General features: G+C 54.1%; 1 protein-coding gene across 1 annotated transcript in view; it reads left to right on the top strand.

Annotated features, from left to right (window-relative positions):
• Positions 1–16,814, top strand: part of PDIA5 (protein disulfide isomerase family A member 5) — a 92,290-nt gene extending 75,476 nt beyond the window's left edge. Inside the window, exons 12-17 of the mRNA XM_082654587.1 lie at positions 491–561; positions 1,094–1,254; positions 5,366–5,496; positions 9,796–9,866; positions 15,968–16,102; positions 16,587–16,814. Coding sequence (XP_082510713.1) covers positions 491–561; positions 1,094–1,254; positions 5,366–5,496; positions 9,796–9,866; positions 15,968–16,102; positions 16,587–16,667 — 650 coding nt within the window. The 3' untranslated portion in view covers positions 16,668–16,814. The remainder of the gene's footprint in view (positions 1–490; positions 562–1,093; positions 1,255–5,365; positions 5,497–9,795; positions 9,867–15,967; positions 16,103–16,586) is intronic.
• The last annotated feature ends 844 nt before the right edge of the window (positions 16,815–17,658 follow it).

The following is a 17,658-nucleotide window of genomic DNA, read 5'->3' as shown; positions in this document are numbered from 1 at the left end:
GAAGATGATAGTGGTGACAGTAGCATAGTGCTGGGAAGCACACGCTGCCAGTGGCTGTGGCCTCCAACCAGATTGCTTGGGTTTTCAGCCCAGCTCTGTGACCTGTGGCTGTGTATGTAGCCTTGGGCAGTCATCCACCCTCTCAGTGCCTCAGTTTTCTCATCTGTAAAATGGAGATAATGTAGTTCATACCTTGTAGGGCTGTTGTGAGGGTATAAAGCACTTAGAGCCACGCCTGGCACACAGGACCTATATGCATATGACCAGTATTGTTGATGTAATTATTTCATTTTTGCCTCTTGTACCCCTCCCACACCCCCACCCCCAGTGGATCAGGCAAAAGATTTCTTTTCTCTGAGCTGGTGCTGTTCTTCTTTTCTCCTGGGTACCCCTGGTAGCTGGGACTAGGACCCAGCTCTCTTACGGAAGCAGAGGACATCCCTGGAGCCTCTGTGCCATGGACATGGTTTCTCTTGATTTCTTCCTGCAGGGTGTGGACACTGTAAGAAAATGAAACCAGAGTTTGAGAATGCAGCAGAAGTCCTCCACGGAGAAGCAGATGTAAGCTTCCTTTCCTTAACTCCTCCACCGCTCTCTCCTAAAGAGTCAGTGATAGGAATCATTACAGTGACTTTCCCCTGCAAGCTCTGTAGCAGCTCTCCTGGCCCCTGGAGGCCTGCGGAACTTCTGTGTCCCCGAGTAGATGTGTCTTAGACAGGTGGGGCCCCTACCAGGGATGGAGGGGTGCAGAGAGATTAGGGTCACATTCTCATACCCTTCCAGGTGACCTCTGCCAGGTCATGGCTCTGGGGTGAAGCCCCAAGTTTCTCCCTCTTTTCTGTGGGAGCCTGCCGATTGGGAACAGCTACAGTCTACACAGCCTGGTTGGTGGGGGAGATTAAAAGGCTTCGTCTCAGCCCACAAATGAGAATGATGGACATGCCCATGTCCAGTTGTTCCCGGGATGTATGAAGTTCCCGCCCTGTGAGGTTTCGGCAGGCCCTCGGTGGGTTGGCGGCTGGTGTCCGGGCTCCTCTTCTGCCAGCACCGCATCTGAGGCTGTCATGCATGGTTGGCCTCTCCCCCGTCCCAGAGCTCTGGTGTCCTTGCAGCTGTTGATGCGACCGTCAACAAGGCCCTGGCAGAAAGATTCCACATCTCCGAGTTTCCTACACTCAAGTATTTTAAGAATGGAGAGAAGTATGCAGTGCCTGCGCTCAGAACAAAGAAGAGCTTTATTGAGTGGATGCAAAAGTAAGTCTGCTGGTCTTGATAGCACATCTTGGTCCCTGGCTGTCAGCCACTGGAGAGGGCCTTGAGGAGATGAAGTAAACCTTAGGGGCCGCTGACCTTGGCTCAGGGCCTGAACGCCAAGACAGCTATGACTTCCCAATCCTGACGCCTCCTCTGGTGTGCTGATCACGTGTACTCATCCAGCAGGGCACGGGTAGCCTTTCTGGGTGCGGTTTCATCAGCTCCAGTAAACCGTGTATTTCTATTTTTAGGACTCCTTCCCCAGTGTCCTGGCCCCAGGTTTCATCGTCTACATTTTATTCCATTCCCTTTGAGTGAATGAAGGAAACACACAGCTCTTCACATCCAGAGCTGGACTCACAGGGACCCGGGTCTGGGCCTTCAGTAGCGTCCACAGTGCAGCCTGTGGTGGTTTGGGGTTGAAAATAAAGGTTTGAAGAGCTCCCTCAGCCTGGGTATTAGTTTGCTAGGGCTGCCACAACAGGGAACACAGAACCGGTGGCTTAACAGCAGAAGTTAATTTTTTTCACAATTCTGGAGACCAGAAGTCCAAGATAAGATGTCAGGAGGGTTGCTTTCTCTGAGGCCTCTCCATGTCCATCTTCTCCCTGTGTTTTCACATGGTCTTCCCTCAGTGTCTGTGTCCTAATCTCCTCTTCTTAAAAGGACACCAGTGTGAAGTTGGGTTAGGGTCTACCCTAATGACCTAATTTTAACTTAATTACCTCTCTAAAGACCCTATCTCCAAATACAGTCACCTTCTAGGGTAGTTGGCATTAGGACTTCAACATATGAATTTGGGGCGGGGGACACAGTTCAGCCCACGACAGCCTGCAAGTCCAGAGAACACGAGGAGCCTTGCAATTGCTCATCCAAGGACCGTGGAACCTGCAGTTCTTAGCATTTCCCCCTCCTGTGAGGGAACTAACTGGGCCACCACACAGGTGCTTTCTCCTGTCCACACCCCTCCCCCGAGACACACACACACACACACACAAACACACGCGCGCGCACACACATCCACACATAACTTGAATATTTGAGAATACTGCCTTATTTCAGCACTGGGGGGAACATGAAGTAAAAGAAGACAGACTCCAGCCTTTGCAGAGGCCCCTGGTACGTGGCATAATGATGTCCACGTGAGAACCAAGACTTTAGAGTCACAAAGTGACGCGAGAACTGTGCAGAACAGCAGCATCCAGAAGGAGTTACTTTGTTAGGACATCGGTCCTCGAACCTGGGTGGACGTAAGCGTTACAGGTGTTGAGGTGCTGCTTAAAGTGCAGATGCTAGGGCTGCTGTCCCTGCAGCTTTGATTCAGGAGGTGTGAATGAAACCCTCAGCCATGGGGTTTTGAGAAACGTCCGCTTATGGAATGGGATGAGCCACTAGGTTCAGGAGAGGCCCTGGCAAGAGGTGAGTGGGCTGGCCAGGTCCAGGTCTCAGCTTCCTGCTGATCACTGCGGGTAGATTCTAAGAGTAGCCAGCCCTTGTCTTAGGGACCAGAACGGAGCAGTGGTTCATCTCCAAGAGGGGCGAGGTGCTCTCTCCTCCGGGCCTTTGGTGCAGGAGGCAGGTTGCTCTTCACACCCGCCTCTCTGGCCTCGCTCTGGTGCCAGTGCTGGTTTACTGGGAAGGACTGAGCAGGGTGGGGCCTCAGGTGAGGTCCCTGGTGCTTGCACTGCAGTTAGAGAGCTGGGGAACCAGAGCATTTATCGTTGCTAATCCCCACTCCAGAAGCCTGGACACAAATAGCGAGCATGGAGGGTCTCTGTCCTTCCTGTCCATAGTCACCACTGCTGAACACCTGAAAAGCACTAGGGTAAGAGCATGGACTTTTTTTTCTTTTTTTTTTTTTTTGCGGTATGCGGGCCTCTCACTGTTGTGGCCTCTCCCGTTGCGGAGCACAGGCTCCAGACGCGCAGGCTCAGCGGCCATGGCTCATGGGCCCAGCTGCTCCGCGGCATGTGGGTTCTTCCCGGACCGGGGCACGAACCCATGTCCCCTGCATCGGCAGGCGGACTCTCAATCACTGCGCCACCAGGGAAGCCCAAGAGCATGGACTTTGGAGTCTTAAGAGCCCTGCACTCAGATCGTGACCCCAGGCCATTTACGTGACCCTGCTAAGCCCCAGTTTCCCATCTGTGAAGTGGAGACTATACTTTTCCCATAGACTTGTCCAGAGAATTAAATTGGATTATTGTGCTTTAGCACAGTGCATGGTATGTGGAAATACTCAAAGAGAGGAAGCTGTGGGGACGTGGGTTCGTGCCCCGGTCCGGGAAGATCCCACGTGCCGCGGAGTGGCTGGGCCCGTGGGCCATGGCCGCTGAGCCAGCTCTCATGCGGCACTGTAACTGACAGCACCACCCCCTAAGTGCTAGAACCTTCCCAGCCTTTGCAGCGTGCTTTGATAGCTGTTGCCCCACTTCATACTCAGATCCTACTGAGGCCAGAGTTTTTATTCCTATTTCCTTGGTGAAGAAATTTAGGTTCAGAGAGGTGAAGGGCCTTGCCTAGGGACAAATAGTGGTTCTTTGGGGAGCTTGGAAGGAATCCTCCAGGCAGAGCATAAACAGCAGATGCTCTGAGATGAAGGGCTGAGGCCACCAGCAGGAGGGCAAGCAGACAGTGTCGGGGGAGGCTGATGGTACTTCCAGGCTTGTGCACACGTGGCCGCGCTTGGGTGACTGAGATGTGCCCACCAGCAGGCCAGCCCGGGGAGGCAGGATGCAGGGACAGGGCAGAGCAGAAGGTTGGTGTCAGCCGAAGAGTCCAGGGTGTTTGACAGGGCACCTGGAGGGCAAAGAAGTGGGGGAGACAGGAAGGGTGGGAGGGGCCCGTCTTGGTCACGAGAGCAGGGGTGCCGTTAACCAAAACGAAGAAGTTGGGGAAGAAAGCTGTTTTGGGAAGTGTGGACGAGAGGGAAGAGTTCTAAGTCTTGTTGGGATTGGGGTGACAGTGGGACCTCCAGGTGGAAATACCTGAAAAACACCTGGAAATAGGGGGCTTGGGTGAGAGGCCAGGGCTCGAGTCATCCTCAGCCTAGGGAATTATGGAAGCCACGCAGAGGGATGAGATCTTACGAGAATTGCAGGGGCACGGAGATAGAACCAGAAGAAGAGAGAAGGCTGTCGGGAAGGTAGGGAAGGGGTCTCTGGTAGGAGGGCTTCTGAAAGGTGAGAGAGGCCGTGGGGTGCCCGGTGCTGCGCTCATGCTGCCCTCGCTGGGTCCAAGGCCTGAGGCCTGGTGGTCAGAAGCCAGGTGGTGCTGACGTGAAGGAGGGAGTGCAGGGGGTGCGTGTGGCAGCACGGGGTCCGGACCGCTCCCCAGAGACACTTCTCAGAAGGGAGAGAGAAGTGTGGTTGTAGGGAGGGGGACAAGGGCAGCAAAGGCTTTAAAAGACCCTGGAGATCTATACTTTTGTGAGGCAGAGTGGAGGGAACCAGTGAACAGAAGGAGACTGAAAAATGATAAACTCTTATCGAATGCCTGTCATTTATGAGAGCACATAGGCTCTTAGCAACTGTCAGTTGCTTGACCGACTAGGTGCTTCATATACACTGTCTCTGCTCTTCATACGGAGCCCAGGAAGTAGGTCTCAACTCTACTCATTTAGCAGAAAAGAAAATGGAAGCTCAGAGGGGTTCGGTAACTTACCTAAGGTCACACAGGTGATCAGTAATCTGGATTTGAACCCAGACCCACCTCACTCCATGGCGCATGCTCTGTCCACCAGAACAGAGGCTCAGGAGCAGAAGATAATGGAGAGTGCTTCAGGGTCCCAGAAGAGGCAGGAGGGAGGGGAAGGGAGCCCAGGTGCAGGGGCTTCTCCCCATGGCAAGGAGACGACTGGAGAGGTCCTAAAAGCGACTCAGGTCTTCCACACCTTCACAAAATGGCTTCTTAATAGGCTCCTTAGAGGGGATCTTTGCAGATGGTTCACACTTCTTCATGTTTAAACTGAGGTTTTAAATTCAGTTTTAGAAAGGATGCAAAGTGATTTTTTTTCTCACGTGCTCTCCAAGTGTTTGGGGGCGGCGGAAGTGCTTGCCTGTGCACGAGCTTCTCCTAATGACTGTCTCCCCTCCACCCCCGGTTCTTGCAGTCCTGAGTCCCCTCCACCCCCAGAGCCCGCCTGGGAAGAGCAGCAGACCAGTGTGGTGCATCTGGCTGGGGACAACTTCCGGGACACCCTGAAGAAGAAGAAGCACGCCTTGGTCATGTTCTACGCCCCTTGTAAGTAGCTGGGGCGCTTGCTGAGGGGCGAGGGAGAGGGGTGGGCCTGACTGAACTGAGAAGATCCCCCCAGGGACCAGGGCAGCCGCAGGCCGACTCTGGGCTGTCTGCTGTGAGCAGGTTTCATTCCAAGCTGAGGTCCTTCAGAATCCAGGTCCAGCTCTGTCAGGTTCTGTCCTCACATCAGTCCTGAAGCCCTCTGCTTCCGTCTGTGCCAGGGGCCTGCCTTGTAATTATTCAGTCCCCTCAACTGCCTGGAAACTCCCACTCGGCCGCCTCCTCCCTCCTGTCTGCTCCCTCCATCCCTGCAGGCACTGACTTCACCTTTGAACCCTGCAACTTAGCAGCTGGGAATTCAGCCAGCCCGGTTAGGCCTCTGCTTCCCTCATCTTGCTGAGCACTCCCAGCCCAGCCTCCTTTCCCTGACCTTCCCAAGTGGCTCTGAAGCCAAGGATTTGAAACTGGGGAAAAGTACCGTCATAGTCACTCAGAGGTCCTCACCGTGATCCCCACTTTAATCCAAGCCTAAGTGGAAGGAATGACACGTCTGCTAATGTTGGTGTTTGTGGTCTCAAATTTTGTGTATTCCCATTTTCAAGTTGTTCATTGATACCTAAAGGAAAGGCTCTTGGATTTCTCACTCTTCTGTTGCCCTCTCTCTCCCCCAGGTTACAGCTCCGTGTAATGGAATGGGGATAATAAAGCTGGGCTCCACAGAGAAGCAGGCAGCTCAGTCGAGTCCTAACCTCCTGCCCCTACCTCTCCAGTGTCAATAATCTGTAAAGTCTCTCCTCAGTTCTCACTGTCTGGGCAGGTCGCCTCCTGGCCCAGCCTCAGACCCCGCCCTCAGGCAGCTGACACTTCCCTCTGTTTTTGCCTTTTCTTCCGCAAGTGGGCCTTGTACCCTGTCGGTTCCTTACAGAGCTTCTTGCTGTCCTCCTCTGTCCTTAGAGTAAGCCTGGAAGACTGAGTGGATTTTAAGAAGTTGTCTTCCTTCTGGGCAGAGTTGGGGGTGCAGGACTGAGACTCAGGGGATGCCTGACTTGCCCAAGCCACGGCAGCAAGTCAGTGACAGAGCCCTTCCTGCAGCCTGGGCTGCTGCTCTCCTTTAGTCACAGTCCCGATTCAGAGGGCGATTACTTTCCCGGCAGCCGGCGGGAACCTGGCCAGAGAAGTAGGAGTCCTTGACCAGCCACTGGGTGGATTTGAGAAAGTCCAGACTAAATACTTTCCCTAGAAATGCTCCCCGGGCTTCCCTGGTGGCGCAGTGGTTGGGAGTCTGCCTGCCGATGCAGGGGGCGTGGGTTCGTGCCCCGGTCCGGGAGGATCCCACATGCCACGGAGCGGCTGGGCCCGTGAGCCATGGCCACTGAGCTTGTGCGTCCGGAGCCTGTGCTCCGCAACAGGAGAGGCCACAGCAGTGAGAGGCCCGCGTACCGCAAAAAAAAAAGAAATGCTCCCCGCTTCCCCCCAGACCTCAGGGGACGCCTACCCTGCTGGGGTGCTAACGACCTGCCTCAAGTAACCGCTGTGTGCTGGATGTTTTCGGGGACCCAGGATACGGGGAAGGAGGCCTGGTCCCTGCCGGCTTTAAGGGCCTCACAGACTGCCCTGAGAAAAATAACTAAACACGGTCCACACGGGGCCCCATCACTGAGCGACTCACCTGTTGGCAGAGGACTTGGTGCCTGGAGTCTCCCATCTCCCCTGCTGCACTTTCCTGTCCTGAGCTCTGCTCCAGGCTCCTGAGACGTGTGTGTTCATCAGTGGACAGAGGCAGGGAAAGAGGGAACTAGCTAAAGACAAAAAAAATCTTTAAAATGTTTTCAATGATAAAAATAATATATCCTTATCTATAATTTATGTAGTATATAACATATACTTTTATATAAAGAATCTAAATACTACAGATAAAGGTAGGTATAAAGTAAAAAAGCAAACACCAACCCCCATTTCTCCTCTCCCCCCACTTCCTACCTGCCCAGTTTCTACACAGCTCTTCCTCCTGCTGTTTCATTGTTCTCTTCTGTTCCAAGCCCCCCACATTGCTCTGAATCATGGTCTGGTCGTGGTGACTGCCCTTTTTAGGCCAGCTTGGCTGAGTCTCTAGAATTGGAATTTTCTGTCCTGTCCTTGGTCTTTGTTCCTCTTTCCCCACTCTGGGAGGCTGCTTTCATTTCCAGTTACACAGAGGTGGTACCTTTTTAAAGAGCCCAAATTAAAAAATCATGCCTGTTCTGGCCTAACTGACACATCTGGGAAACATCTTCATGCCCTTTCTAAAACAGCCTCCCCTCTAGTTATTCATCTGCCATGCTCTTTCTTTTGGATAATGAGAAAATGAGATGTACCAGAAGGCCATTAATCTGAGACCTAGATGCTTTGAATTGATGGCAGCAGGAATTTTCACTAGGCTGACAGTGACCTTTATACTTTCAGTAAGCAGAGAGGTTAGAAAGGAGAAATGAGTAGTGACACCAGATTTGGGGGAAGGGAGTAACTTATTTCCGGCCAGCCTGATGTCTTAATGGGTGTCCATGTGCCGCTCACAGGGGACCTCTAGGTGCCACAGGGCACACTTTGACGTGCTCTCAACCAGCACATTGTGCTCTTTACACGTTTTGAAAGCTATATACCATCATTCCTTTGTAGTATGATGTTTTCATGAATTTGAGCCGTTCTTCCCTCTGTTGGGTCAAATTAGTACAGTGTTCTTATAATTGCCATTAGCACCTGCCATGAGTTCGGCTCTGCGAGGTACTTTATCTCAGTTCTGGTGTAACACGTAACCAGCCTAGCTGTCTTCTCTACTCCTGTGATGGATGCTGGGAAAATCCCCTGAAGCTGCCTCCCCATCACCATCCACGCTGCTCTGGGGCCAGCTGGCCACTCTGCCAGTCGGGCCACATGGGTGGTCCCGCCCATCTCAGGAAAAGGCTCAGGTGCTAAATTCACATGTAGCTCAGCCTTAATTTGGATTCACAAAGCCCTCTGAAACGCCAGTCATTATTATCTTATTTTGAAAAGGGAAAGAGCAGATGAGCCAGGCTGTCTCGGTTCCCTCCCTGCCTGGGTTTCCCCAAGGCCATGGGAGGGCTGTTTGTCAGGAAGCTGGCTGGAGCCAGGTCTGCCCATGGGGCATCTGGCCTCTCCCACCCGTGTTTTGATCCGAATTACTCACCACAGTCAGGGAATTCCTTCCCTCAAAGCAGTGCTGTTCTCTTGGCAGTTGGGTTCAGTGTCTGGAGGGTGGTTGGGAGGGCTGGGCTTGGGGTTTAATTGGCGAGCACTGAGGCAAGGGCCAGGGAAGCGGGTCTGGGACAGAGTGGCCTGCAGCTTCCTGGGCTTTCTGCTCAGTGGACGCTGCCCCGGGCTTGCTGAAACAGGAAGAGAAAGTGGTCCCACACAGGTCCCAGCCCCGGGCCTGAGACCTGTCACTGGAGCTGGAGGGGCTCAGGGCACCACATACACCTCTGTCCCATCCAGGGCCTCCAAAACAACGGATCCTTATCCCTGGGTTGGGAACCCAGGCCCTGAGAAGCGTCAGGGACTCCTGGCAGCTTATCCTCCTCTCAACCTGACCTTGAGTCTCCCTTTCCTGGATCTGGGGTTCGGGTGGCTTGTGGAGCAGGGAGGAAGGACAGCATGAGGACCAGGGGCCTGGTTTGGCTGCTCAGTCTGGGGTGAGGGCTGCTGGGAATGTGGGAAACAGCGGCAAAGCATGAGTTGCCGGGGTCAGGCAGAGGGCCTGCTCCCAGCCCCCTACTTCCCCAGCCCCACTTTCTCAGTCATGAAGTGGAGAGATTTGCTACTGTCACTGGGGCGAGAGAAGGGACCTTGTGACAGGCTCAGAGAATCCCGAGCATGCGTCCTCCTTTCTAAGCCCAAAGCCCCCGCTGCACCCTGGATCAGGCTCTTATGGACCCTGAGCGCAGCCCTGTGTGGAAGGAGCTTGCAGGGAAAGACCACAGTGTCTGTCTCCCTGACCCCCAGCCTCGTGGGTGTGTGTGTGATGGGAGAGTGTGGGGTGGGAGGTCCTGGGCAGGAATGGACCTGACGCTGGCACAGGCCTCCTGCAGAGCCCTCTTGCCAACAGCAGATGCACAGTGGAGGGTCTGAGTGGTGGGGTTGATACGTGAACCCTGACAGTGGGGTACGCGGGGGGTGGGAATCAGATGAACCCCAAAGTCTGTTGGGTGGAGAGAAACTCCTGGAAAGGCTTCTCTGGAGGTTCCAGGCAGGGCCCCTGGCTCTGCAGCCTCCCTCACGTCTGTAACTCTCTCCTCCCCTCTCACGCAGGGTGCCCGCATTGTAAGAAGGTCATTCCACACTTTACTGCCACTGCTGATGCCTTCAAAGATGACCGAAAGGTAAGAATCCCCTTCCTCTTCACCTCTCGTCCCACCTCCAGCTTCCCCCTGCCACCAGTGCCCACACCTTCCTCCCTTCTGTTCAGGTGCCCTCCCTCCCCAGACAGGTTCTGCTGAGACCCGGGGATTCCTGGCAACCAGGACATCCTTTTCACAAGGCAGGATAGAGCAGGCTGCATTTATGCTGCAAAATCAACTAAAAAGGATACACTGAACTGTTACAGCCCTTCCTTGGAGGAGGGGGTGGTAAAGGGGTCATTTTGTTTATTCTTTAGTGTTCAAATCTTTTTACGGTAGGATTTGTAGTCATGCATTACTTGTATAATTAAAAGTACAAATAAAAAAAAATCCAACAAAAGTCAACTGGAGGCGGCCAAGGTGGAGGAGAGCACGGCCGTGTGTGCGAGCCTCATCCCACCTAAGTGAAAGGCTCCTGCAGCTGCTGACTGATGAAGCATAAAATTAACAAGCTAGAGCTGCAGATTGGATTAGAGAGCGGGGAGGGGGCCCCGGGCACATTCCCCCAGGCCGTTCCAGCAGCCAGGGCAGACTCCAAGGCTGAGAGGGTGTATGGCAGAGAGAAGACCCCGGAACTCAGACTGGTGCATCGGGGCTGCTGTTAAACTACGTGAGCTGGAAGACTCTCCAGGCCTCGAGTTCCCTTCCTCTAAAGTCAGGGTGCTGGTCTAGATGGTTTCAAAGGCTCTTCCCAGCCTGGGGCTCCATCATAGGAACCTGTCCCCTGAAAGACCCCCAAAATGCGCTCACGCACACCCAAGGCCAAAGTCCGGTGCATCTCTGCCTGCTGCCTTATTTTCCCAGGAGGAATTGTCAGGTGCGGCCAGGGCAGGTGGGATACAGATGATGAGATCACCTTGCATCAGCCCTACGGTGGTGGAGATGGGATGGTGAGAGCTGTACAGGGACAGCGAGTCAGAGGAAGCCAGGGCAGGCCACGGGCACGTATGTGAAGACTTAGACTCCGAGCCCCTTCCCTGAACCTGGGGAGTCCCGTTGTCACCCAGAAGTCCTGCCTGTGCCCTTGAGGCACCCTTCACCATCAGGAGGGAATACAAGGACCAGAAACATTTTTCTCCTCTCCCTGCCACTTGGCCTGCATCGAGAGGGGCACGGCAAGAAGGGACTTCCTGTCTTCCATCTCCCTCACCACTCCAGCCGATTCTGCCAGCCGGGGCCTGAGCACAGCGGCTGCCTCCAGTCTGAGAGCTCCAGCACAGCCCAGGCTGCTCGTCCCTGCGGGGCTGGGTGTTGGTTGGTGTGGGGAGGCCTTTACTCCCCGGGGCCGGGACTAGACTGGCAGTCTGTCCATATCAACTCCCATCATTCTTCACCCAGAACACTCGGTGCTCTGGACACACAGGAGAGTGACAGGTGTGGGGGCTTCCTGCCCCACGAGATGCTCAGGTCTCCGCGCTCCAGGGTCTGTGAAGGGAACACATCAGTCCCAACGAGACCAGGCTGGCCGTGCCCACGGTAGGCAGCTGAGGGCCATTCCTCCTCTTCCCTGTCCCCTCTGCTGATGCAAAGGGGTCCCATTTCCATGGTGACCCCCTCCTTCTCTGAGATACTGATATGCCTTTGCTTAATTGTCTTAACTTGGGCCAGTAATGTCGCTGACCTTTTCCTGGAGTCATTCCCCCTGTTATTCCCTCTGTCCCTCCTTCCAACTTCCTTTATTCCAAGCCAGGCATCACTCTCACTCATTTTCAGGAACACACTTAACTTCTCTGTCCCAGGCAGCCGGCAGGCCTGGGGTTCCTAGAGGCGGCTCTCAGTAATAGCAGGGAAGCCTTCTGTCTCTGATCTGGGGTACTGGTGCCATGATGGCTGGGTGCCATCCTAGAACTATCAGCTCAGAGCCTCTGGGGGATGGTTCCAGGAATGTGTCATTTTTAAGAGCTGGCTCTTCTGCTGGCCACAGGCTGGTGTTTGGGGACCACTGGCCTGTCCAGCCCTCTCCTTCTCCTCAAGCAGATCAAGGCCCAGAGAGGAGCTGCGTCTCTTGCCCAGGGACGCGCAGTGGGTCACTGACAGCCGGAACTGGGTCTCCTGACTCCTTCCTGACACCCCGTGCTGCCACCTCTGAGCCAGAACTGCATTTTTTTTTTCCACCCAGAAGTTGGTCCCTGTTCCTTCCCCAATCAATATGCAGTTGGTTGTTCACTTCCATTTTCATAGCCAAAGTCAATATTAGCTCCTGCAGAGATTTATTTTACTGAATCAATAAAGCTGTGTGAGGCAGCCCATATTTTAACTGGGGAGCCTCCCCCTCCCAGGAGGTTACTGGGGACTTTAGCAGTTGACATGCTGCAGGGGAGAAAGGGCTGCACACTGTTAGTGTTGGAACAGAAGCATTCTGGACGTGGCCATGGAGGACAAGGGTCTCAGGTGGGAAGGCTGGTGGGTGCAAGCGGGGGCCAGGGGATCACCGGGCTGGCAAAGTGGGGCCTCTCTCTCCCTTTACCTCAAGGTGTCCCAGCCTGGGGGTAGGGGCTGAGGGAACAGCAATGCAGCACAGCTCCCGGCCAGGTGCAAGGTCGTCCCAGGAATGGGCTCTGGGGCAGCAGGAGCCCCTCTGTGATTGGCTGACGAGGCTCTGGCCGTGTTGCGTGTGCTGTGTATGGTCCCCCGAGTTCCATCAGAAGGGAAAGCTCCCTGAAGACAGGGACCTCGTTTGTCCTTGAATCCCCCACAGTCTTGACGCCTAAAACCTCTGTAAACGTTGGCTAGATGAAGGAACCAGATGATGTGTTTGATGTTTCCTGTGAGCGCCTCTTCTGCTAGTACTTTTAAAGCCTTACGTTGTGTTGTCCTCACGGTCGTTTAGTCAGCTAGGTATTATTACTCATTTTACAGATGAGGAGGTTGACTCTCAGAGATGTTAAATGATTAGCCCAAAGTTACCCAGCTGGAAAGGGGCAGCATCAGAACTGAAAGAATAGGCATCGTCAGAGGTCTCCCAGATGTGGACTCAGGGCCTGGGACTCTTATGCAGGGGATTTTGGGGGAGGTGATCTTAGGAAGCAGTTGAGGGGATGGAGGAAGGGAAGCCAGAGCAGGTGTGTTAATGAGCAAATTACTGCATGGGTAACTAGGCTCAGTCCCTGGAGACCTCAGCAGGGACAGAGCCATCCCCCTCAGAGGCGAGAAAGCCAGGGGACATGTCTGCAAGCCCCGTCCATTGTGGGCCTTACTTCTAGCTCCCTTCAGCCAAGAGTTGCAGGTGCCAGTGGCAAGTCAAGTGCTGGGCGAAGGGGACATTGCAGGGCACGACAGCCACCTACCATGGAACGAATCTAGAAGTCAGTGTACGTTTGGTGCTGTAGGTGAGTCATTGCAGATCTTGAGTGGGTATAAGGGGGGCAGGCGCTTAGACAGGTGAAATTGGGATAGATGTGAAGAGGTTTATTTGCTGCCTTCTTTCCAAAGAGTCTCAGTCACTTCCTGGAGAGGGGCCTGTGCTTGTCTCCCCTCTTCCTACAGAGACTGAGAGCAAAGGAGCCTTTGCAGCCAGAAGTAGCATTTCGTGTATGTGGCTGGCAGCTGTTCAAGGGGATTCAGAATGAGGACCCATTTTTATTTTAGTCGATTTGTAAAACTGTACACGACATTTCCCACTGCTTCCCACATTTCCCCATTTTAATGTATACAAATTAAATTCATAATTTAAACTGGATACAGGGAGAGCAGTGGCCCGGAGCAGCGCTCATCAAACGCTTTCACAGCCTAGCAGGGGAGTGACAGCCCCTAGCCGAGGGCTGGACACAGAGGCTGCCCCACGTGCATGGTCCCCCCCTGGGCCAGCCGCTCAGCACCTGCCCCGAGAAACGGAACCCTGAGGACGGCCAGAGGAGGCTCTGCCTCACGTTTCTGAATAATTCAGGAAGGTCTTTGGAGGGCAAGCTGGGGTTCTCAGAAGCCTGCAGGGGCGCAGGCAAACGGCAAGTTGACCCTGCCTGAAGGAGACAGCCGCCCTTCTTTTCCAGCCACACGTTGCCTATGGGAAGGCAGGGCAAGGGCCCTCAGATTTGGCTTTTAAAGAGAAGCTGGAGAGCCAAGCTTTACATAAAATCTTCTGGCTGTTTTTCTAGGTTGGCAGCTAATTCAGATTTATGTTTTTAAAATATTCTGCGTGGGCCAAATAGAACAGGACTGAGAGCCAGATAGGGACTGCGTGCAGAGTTTGCAGACTCTGCTCTAAGAAGTCTCATCATGTAGAACGTAACGTAGCCGAAGAGGTAGAAGGGGGGCGTGCGGGCGGGTGAGGGAGGATGAGCGACTGGTAACCAGAGTGCAGGCCACAGCTCACTCTTCACTGCCTGTCAGCGCTGCTGCCTGCGGAACGGTAGCCCCGCTCACCTGGGCACAGGTAAGAGGCTGGTAAGCGTTGACTGCTGGCGGCCTGCAGGGCTCTCCTACCTGGAAAGGGGGCCTCCACCCAAATGGAAATAACCAGCAGCCAGAGAACTCTGTGAGACACGGCTGTTCAGTAGTTTTAAACCTCCGGCGTGGTAGTAGTTCTGCCAGGGCTCCTGCGTGGGTTCCAGCCCTCGGAGGCACGGCGCCCATTCCTCTCCCAGGCCGGTCCCAGCATGGGCTGGTCCTAGCTGGGTGCTCTCTCCTCGGGCCTTCATGCAGCTGGCTGCCTCCTCATCACTGAGGTCTCAGGTCAAATGTTATCTCCTTGGAAAGGCCTCCTTGGCCTTCGTGGCAAAAGCAACCCCTCTGGCCGTGGTCCTATCCAAGCACCCTCTTTTGATTTCTTCAGAGCGTCCCTTGGACTTTGCAGTGATCTCACTTGTGATGTGTCTGTTAACTGCCTGCCTGCAGTAAGAATGTCAGTCGCTTGATGATGGACTTTGTCAAGGTCACCACTGTCCTCTTAGCATCTAGAACAGGCTTGGCCCATAGCAGGACTTCCATCAATGCCTCCTCTCCTCAGAAGCTGCTGGCCCCTCTTCTGTAATGCTTGTGGATTGCCGTTGCCTTTAATTGACCCTCTCCCCTCCTTCCCTGCTCTGTGACCCTCAACAGGAGAAAAGTTTCCCATGTCTGCTTTTTACCCTCTTATTGGGAAAGAACAATAAATAAGGAAAAACTACCCTGCATGTGGAATTTGTTCAGTGGGCAAGAATAGGCCAACGGCCAGTTAACCTCCTTCTGACCAAAAACTGTTTGCTTTACTCATGCTGAACTCTGTCCCGGTTTCTGGAATGTGCTCCCCTGGCTGGAACGGGCTTCTCCTCCGCCATCAGGCCTTGGCCCACGTGGCAAACTTTGCAGAGCGCCTCTGTGCCACTCCGTGGGCCGTCTTGGCACCCTGGACCACCTCCACACACCTCCTGTCATGCCTTGGATTCACCTCTTTATCCAACTCCCTGACCAGATGCTGAGCTCCTACTGGGGACAGAGCTTGTGTCCGGGGCCAGGAGGAGTCATTCTAACAGCAGCTAACGTGTACTGACCATTCACCGTGTGCCAGGTCGTGTGCCCTTTCACCTCACCTGACTTCTCTCACTCAGTCTTCATAATGTCCTGACAGTCTAGGTACTGTTATCTCCATTTTACAGACGAGACGTTGAGGCCCCAAGAGGCTAGTAATTCTCCTCAAGTCTTCATATGCAGCCCAGCCAAGAGTTGCACGTGGGAAACTTGACTCCAAAGCTCTTATCCTTAACCTTGGTCCTACCCTGCCTCCCCCAGAAGGTGTTCAGGAAATATGAGTTGATGAGCGAATGAGTCCCACAGCGCCTCACAGAAAGCATCACAAAACTCGTGGTGTTTACAGATGCTTTCAAGTCATAATTTCCTTTACAGTCATTACACTCTTGATTTTAAAGGGTAGTCTGAGGGCATTCCAAGCTAAGTCCCCTAACCTCACCTGTCTGCCTGGGGGGTTGAAAACAGGCAGTCTCAGTCTCGGTGGAGCTATGGAATGGGGATGCTTTGCTTCAGCGTATCCCTGCTTTTGGGGAGGAGATCCAAAAGCAGATGATGTGGGTCTCAAGTACAGCCTGGTCCAGGCCTCAGCTCTCAGACTGGAGACCCCCGTGCTGACCCTCCCTTTTTCGGCCCCACAGATTGCCTGTGCCGCAGTTGACTGCATCAAAGAGAAGAACCAGGACCTGTGTCAGCAGGAGGCCATCAAGGCCTACCCCACTTTCCACTACTACCACTACGGGAAGTTTGCAGAAAAGTACGACACCAATCCGACGGTGAGTTGCAGGGAGGCACCTGCCCCAAGCTCTGTCAGCTGACGGGCAGGGAAACAGCCACTGAGGAGGCTTCCCGGACAGCACAGAGGTCAGCTGCAATGCTCAGAGCTGAGAAGGCAAGACTCTGGCCGGGCTGAAAGAAAATCTCAAGGGGTTTTCACACAAGTCTTGGCCCCAGAACCGGGGGGTGCAGGGGTGTGGTGCGGATTCCAGGGTGCAGGACAGTTTCCTCACCCACTTTTCAGGGCTTCTCTGTAGCCAAGCAGACCCTCCGCACATGGCCAGCCATCGCCACCCCCCATCGGCTCCCCCTGCCCCCACCTCTGCCCGCTCCCCCACGGCCCTGCTCCCCCACCCCCGGCCTCCTCTCTGTGTCCCGAGGAGTGAGCACGCAGTGGCGGTCAGGGAAGGGGAGTAAGGAGGCGGGGGGCACACATCCGCATCAGGTTAAAGTTCCTTTTTTTTCTCTTTCCCTCCGCTACAGGAGTTGGGATTTACTAGTTTTATTCGAACACTCCGGGAGGGAGACCATGAGAGACTAGGAAAGAAGAAGGAGGAGTTGTAATTTCTGCCTCAGAGAAAGCTTTTCCATTACACTGTGAAGGATACCTGTTTTGTTGTTGTTTCTGAATTTCCACGTGTTCTGAAGATGAAGTTTTTTATAGCCGCTTACGGCCGTTTTGTACAATTTTGAAATAAAATTAAACCAGTTGTTTGGTGGTGTGGGTTATTTCCAGGTAGCCTGTTCTAACAGATAGATACCCGTGTTCTCCCTCCTTCCACGTCCTCTCCTGGGAGGTGGAGAGCCCCACGCCAGCCCAGAAGGGACTGGGGGGCAGGGGGGTGAGGAGGGAGGCCCCTGTCAGCCACTGGAGAGCAGGACAGCGGAATCAGACCACAAAATATCCTGTTGGAAAATGACTGATTTTGAGGGGAAACACGTTAAGATGATCAGGGAAAATGGGATTGTGACGCTGACGGGAACCAAGCATTAGCTTTTTCTGGGTCATTGCGGTTTCAGTTTTGGCGTTTTCCTGGAATGCATTTACATATTTCTCTTTCTCTGGCTATTTCTGTCTTCTCTTGCTCTCTCCATTCCCTCCCAGCTCTCCCTTTAAAGAAAAGTAAGTCTCCACTTAGGGATGAGTGCAGCTGTCCAGCCCAGGCTGGAAGGGGCATCTCAGGTGGACTGGGGGAGGGGCCTTTGTGCAGCTGCTTGCTCGGCACACTGGCTGGAAGGGACGGTGTGTGGGACGTGGTGGCCTCTCCTCCGTGTGCAGATGCCGGTCTGTAAACCAGCTCCCCTCGCCCTGCCGCAGGAACCTCCACATCTTCGCACTGCGTTCTCATGGATGGGCGCCACCCAGGCCCCACTCTGTCTCTGTCACGTCTCTCTCCTGACTCTTTCCCACTAGGTCTGCTTTCTGCATCCCTGCATGACTAACACCGGGCCTGTGCCCAGTGATGCTGCCAGAGCCGTGGTCCTCCTCCATGGGGAGAGGAAGGGAGTAGAACAGCTTCACTCCCCTGTCTTGACTTCGTGGTAAGCGGCAGTC

The sequence above is a fragment of the Grampus griseus genome (genome assembly GCF_964374135.1).
Source record: "Grampus griseus genome assembly, chromosome: 5".
Classification (NCBI taxonomy): domain Eukaryota; kingdom Metazoa; phylum Chordata; class Mammalia; order Artiodactyla; family Delphinidae; genus Grampus; species Grampus griseus.
This window is presented reverse-complemented; position numbering and strand designations above follow the sequence as displayed.